The sequence below is a fragment of the Rhodamnia argentea genome, chromosome 5 (assembly GCF_020921035.1).
Source record: "Rhodamnia argentea isolate NSW1041297 chromosome 5, ASM2092103v1, whole genome shotgun sequence".
NCBI lineage: Eukaryota > Viridiplantae > Streptophyta > Magnoliopsida > Myrtales > Myrtaceae > Rhodamnia > Rhodamnia argentea.
Genome location: NC_063154.1, coordinates 8,173,261 through 8,178,856, shown reverse-complemented (window position 1 = coordinate 8,178,856; position 5,596 = coordinate 8,173,261). Strand labels below are relative to the sequence as shown.

Sequence of the window (5,596 nt, the reverse complement as noted above, 5' to 3'; positions counted from 1 at the left end):
TATCGAAGTGTTTAAGTAAATGTGCTCGAAGTTCAACTGACATATGAAGCTCTTAATTTCATTGGAAATCGTGAACATTATCTATGGAGGGATCAAATCAAAGCATGTACTACCTTAACCCAAAAAAAAAAAAAAATCAAAGCATGTACTAGCTTCCCCATAATCATATCATTTTGGAAAAACCGCAAGTCTTACTACAAGCAAGATTACAGACGAACATAATACACGATTCTTCTGGTATTCCCAAAACACAACTCAACTTCAGATCACCTGATCAACCCGCTTGATTTATTGGGTCTAGATGCATAGAAGCACCAGAAATATCAAGCATAATACAGCACAACTTCACATATGATCACATCCATGCCACGATCTTTTTTCCTTCGTGCGCTTAAAATGTGAGCATCGATGTCCTTGGTCATGTCGATGAAGAAGGCCATGTACTTGTCGGGGTTAGGGTCGCTCGCCTTGTACTTCTCGTATTCGATGCTCAGCTTAGCCACACTGCCTTGCTCCTTCGGGACTAGTTTGCATGCCGGCTTGAAGACCTTCCACGCGTCAAAGACGTGGCCCTCAGTGCCGTGCAGGGTGAACGACATGTTGTCATCATCAAACTCGACCTTCTCCTTGAACACTTCGGATTTCCCATCTGTACAATTGCACAGACGAAAAAGAAGGTTTACGTTAGGCGGGGTCATCAAATTTAATTTCCATGACAACATGGAATAAAATTCATAATAAGAGAGACCAGATTGAATGAATTACCAACGGTATAATTCCAAATCTTGATAGCTCCATGCTGATCCCAGTCCCCTTCATGAACTTTGAGTCCTTGAACGTTTTTGGAACTGACGGTGGGCAACTTGTGGGTTTCGCTCCTCCAAATCTTGAAGAATTTATCAGCTGGTGATTTCAGTTCGACTTCAGCCTCTACTTTTCCACGCAAATTAGCCATGTTGGCACAAATATTGAGACACCAAAATTCACCAAGTTTGTTAGAACACTGGCCTGGGTTGAGAAAAAAGTAGTGTGGCTTGGGTCTTATATTGACTTTGGCCGTTCATTTTCGTATCTACTTTAGGTCCCACACATCATGATTCACGTGGTCCTTGATATGTTTACTAATTATCTACCTGTCAAATGTTATTGGCAATTGCATTATAAAATGTATTTTGCACCAATAAAAAGAGATGCCTGAGCAATTATGGCCGTGGCCTGTTGATTAGAAGCAATTCAAGACTTCAATTTATTTCAGTGATTAGCAGTGATTTAAGATTTCGAAATGGAGGTGGGTCTTACCCTTTAAATTGATAAGACTCAGAGGTGGACTCTTGCATGATGTGGTGTAAGGTGTAGCAACTAGTTTGGCTGAATAACTCATTGGCCCAAGTTTTTAGAGTGAAGACCAATTAAACTAGAAATATTGATCGATTCAAAGTTTGGCTCTCTCTCTCTTCGCCATCTTCCAAGTGAAGATATTGAGTTTCTTTTATGCGCCTAAACTATTGTTGTACGCTGTTCTTAACGCTAGATCTACTAAGATCGGTCCACAAAGTTTTGTGTAGTAAGTAAGATAAAATAGTGTAAGTGAACATTTAATCGAGTGGGTCATTCTCAAGACTTGATAAAAAAGCTTGTCACGTTGCTTAGGGGGAAAATGTAGGATGGCCATCTAGTCCTAAATCTTTCAATCGTGTCAATTTACTCATGAACCTTTTGATGATTTGTCAATGTAGTTACTCCGGTCAATTTTAACTAGAAATAACTAAAAATGCCACAAGGCCATCTAGTCAGCATTGGCCATCCTATGTAGCTTGGCCAGCACTAACAAATGCCATTTTTTTTTTATAAATTCTTGCTTAATTTTTTCCTTTTCATTTTTGCTAGTGGCCAATCTAAGGCAATGGCCGGTGACTAGCTATAGGCGAAAGGCCGCCTTACCTATGGTTGAAAGGGACGTGACCCTTGCCGGCGGCCGGCAATGGCTTTGAGCAATGGCCTGGTAGGGTCGTCGGGCCGTCGATGGCCGAAGAGAGAGAGAGAGAGAGAATATTAAATCAATTAATTAAAAATTCAAAAACTTAAGAAATTTCTTTAAAAAAAATTACAAAAAAAAGTCTATGTCAATACCAATTGTGCTATGTAGCATGGTTGGCATCCACATTAGTGATTTTCAGGCAAAATTAGCCCAAAAGACTATATTGGCAAATTGTTAAAATGTTTAGGATTAAATTGACATAAATTGTAAAATTTAGGACTGAATTAGCATCCTAACAATAAATTTAGGATTTTTTTTTTGGTTATTTTTCTCTATCGCTTTGTATACAATTTTGTGATATAGTCTAGGTATACTTAACCTTTCTCTATAGATTTTACCATTTGCATATTTGGGTTGATTACTTTAAAATACTCTGCACACAATATATATTTACTTTATGGCATATACAGTCAAGCTTTTGAAAAATATGGATGTTCGACACATATGGTTATTTCATTGTCGGGCAGCAATATTATCATTGCTTGAATTTGTATGTTCACAAAAGTAATTGTAGGGTGCGTTTACTTCACGAAAAATTAATGATGTGAAAAACATTGTCTTAAAATAATCGCTTATATTTCTTGAGATAATTAGTCAATAAAATTTATCTCATTGTCATAACAACTTATGACTAAAACTTTCGTGTATAAGAAAATGTTTTTTGTTCATTCTTTTTTAGAAGAGATACATGCAATTATTTTCAGAAAAATTTCTTTCAACTAATGGACCTAAGGGAACTTAACTTAGAAAGATTAGATTCTTATGAAAAGAATCGTAACCCGCTCTTATCATATCTCTCTACGATTCTGCCCCTAATACCATCTCTCTCTCCCTCTATCTTGTCACCTTTAGCCATCTAATCATTTTATTTTCTTTTCTAAAAAAGATGGATAAAATGATGACATGTTGATTCTTCATTTTTAAAAATCTAACTCGGCATGTAATAATTATGTCATCAAGTAATGTCTAATTTTCCATTTAAGCAGACAGAAGGAATACGCTAAACATTTATCAATAGTTAAGGAAGTACATTGAACAAATAAAAAGTTTGGGAATGATATTACACATTGAGATAAAGTTCCAGGGCCCTTTGTATCGTTTTCTCTTTAAAATTTCAGTTAGGAGAGAAAGGATGGAAATCTTAAAATATAAATATTTGAAGATTTTTACTTTCTTGAAATAATTTCTTTTTCAAATTTTTGCAGTACTTCGATTATTGATTGAAAGTCCGGATAATTAGGAATGAGACACTGTACAACAAAAAATAACAATTAACAGGCTAATCAACTGCCTAATTTTACCAGCTCTGTGTTTCCAAATCTTGTAGAATTGCGATTTCAGCTCCACTTCGCTCTCCAATTTACCCTACAAAGCAATTTTGGTTTTCGAAATGATGAGTTAACTAAAGTTCGAAAATTGAAGGCTTATGTGTAAATAAATCAGCGTGGATATACTTCATTTGTATAGACGATGATGGCCCGGGATTTTCATGAGATAATTATCAGTTCGGTGTTAATTTTATTATACAGATATCATTCTAGTCTTAAACTTTTCAATTTTATCATTGTAGTCTAAAATATTTGCGTGAAATTTCATATTTAAACATTCTGCCTATTGCCACCAAAAATTGTTGATGTGGCGATCCATAAAGTATCCACATCAATATGCCAAGTAGGACTCTGGCAATAATTGGATGTTAGGTCATCAATTTCAAGCAATAATTGGCCGGAAAGACTATATTGGATTTTTGTGTAAAGGTTTAGTACCACATTAAATATTTAAAAATTTAAGACTGAATTAACATCCGCAAAATAGTTTTAGGACTGATTGGGTAATCATTTTGATTTATGATTATTGTCAATTCGGTCATAAACCTTTTAAATTTATCAATTGAGTACAAAACCTTTTCAAGTATTGCCAACTCAGCCCATCTGATTAATTTTGATAGGACATGTGGACATCATGGCACACTTGCACCGACGTGAATAATTTTTAAAAATATATTTTAGTTTTTTTTTTTTTTTTTTTCTTTTTTCTTTCTTTTGCTTTTTTTTTTTAAGTGGCAAGGTCGTTGGGCCCTCACAGGGCGTGGGCGAAGGCCTAGATGCCCCCACGCTCGGTGAGGCTAGCCTCACCCAGACCATCGTGGACGCGGGGATTGGGCATGGAGGGAAGAGAGAGTGAAATGGAGAATCAAGGAAGAAAGGGCAGAGCAAATCGGAGCAATGGGCGAACCGGGGACTAGGCTTGGAGGGAGCCCATATGGCCAGTCAGTCACAGAAGTTCCAAGCTTTGAAGCCGACTCTGATGTTGGAGCTTCTTCATTCTAGGGTGTCCAATGCTGATACGTGATATACCCATCTGAAGAATCATACATCACAAACAGTAGCATAAGAAGTAGCAGCAGCAACCGCGAAGGACCACTCATCGTCTCCGGCCTAACCCCTGCCCGCGGCCAGCCATTTTAAGAGAAAAAATAAAAAAAAGAAGAAAAAAATAAAACATTGAAAATATTGAAATATCTTTAAAGAATGCTCAAGTCAGCGTCGGTCGTGTCATATAGGACAACCGAAATCTACATTATCAATTTCCGTCAAAATTGGCTAGATGAACTCAATTGATAAAATGTGAAAATGTTTAGGACTCAATTGGCAAAATTACAAAATTTATAACTGATTTGGCAAAATATAATAGGCTTATAACTTTTTTGATGAATTTTTGGAAATATATGCATGTGTGAAATTGTTCTCATGGACAAAGGAGAAGAAAAAAAGAAAGTGGATATCATCTTCAAGTTCCGATACAACGTAAATGGGTTAGACAAGAATAAAAAACGCTAAACTCGCATATACAAGAACAATCTTGCAACTAAACAACTTCGCGCGAAAACAAACAAATTCTCTCTCTCTCTCTCTCTCTCAATGTAGTATGATTAGAATCTCAAAATGTAGTATGATTAAGGATGAAGAAGCTTTTTGGTCTCCAAAGGAGATGCTTATTCGTGATAGGGGAAAGCGTTACCTAAAAAGGACAAAATATCTAATTCATATTTGCAAAATAGCAAATTCAAAATTTTTAGCTTTAAAAAGTGGATTTCCTAAACTAGGAAAATTTCAAATAAGGGCTGAAGTGCCCTCATATACTATGAAGTAGACATCATTTTAAATAAGGGCATAAGATGGGTAAATCGTCCCAAATAAAGGCCTAAAGTATCTCCATCAATCTCAAAAAAGGATTCGACCTCGTCAACCGAAGGGCTTTTTCATCTTTTACATTTTAATTTTTTTCCTTTTTCATTTTTTATTTTTTATTTTTTTATTTTTTTTATTGTCTTTCTTTTTTCTTTTCTTTTTTCCTCTTCCATCCACTAACCATCGATAAGGCCGGCCATCGCCCGGCCTCGGCGATGGCCAACGGAGGTCACCGGACTCAGGCAAGGGCCGCTTAGCCCGGGCGAGGGCGACCCTCACCCGACGCCCGCGAGGGAAGCCCTTGCTTGAGGCCAGCAATCTCCATCGGCCATTGACGAGGCCCGGCAATGGCAAGCGATGGGAAGAG

The 5,596-nt window shown here is 36.8% G+C and overlaps 1 protein-coding gene across 1 annotated transcript; it reads right to left on the bottom strand.

The window, feature by feature from the left end:
• Nucleotides 1-179: 179 nt before the first annotated feature.
• On the bottom strand, nucleotides 180-5,596 carry LOC115739926 (MLP-like protein 328). The gene is made up of 3 exons (XM_030673239.2): nucleotides 5,586-5,596; nucleotides 766-1,003; nucleotides 180-649 (listed from the first exon to the last, which is right to left on the bottom strand). Exons 2-3 carry the CDS (start codon nucleotides 953-955, stop codon nucleotides 324-326), a joined length of 516 nt encoding a protein of 171 aa, XP_030529099.1. The 5' UTR covers nucleotides 956-1,003; nucleotides 5,586-5,596; the 3' UTR covers nucleotides 180-323.

Excerpts from the sequence above, each read along its gene's own strand:
- LOC115739926 (XM_030673239.2), bottom strand. The coding sequence starts at position 955 with ATGGCTAATTTGCGTGGAAAAGTAGAGGCTGAAGTCGAACTGAAATCA. Across the intron at positions 650-765 it reads GATTTGGAATTATACCGTTG|ATGGGAAATCCGAAGTGTTC; the intron begins GTAATTCATTCA and ends GCAATTGTACAG.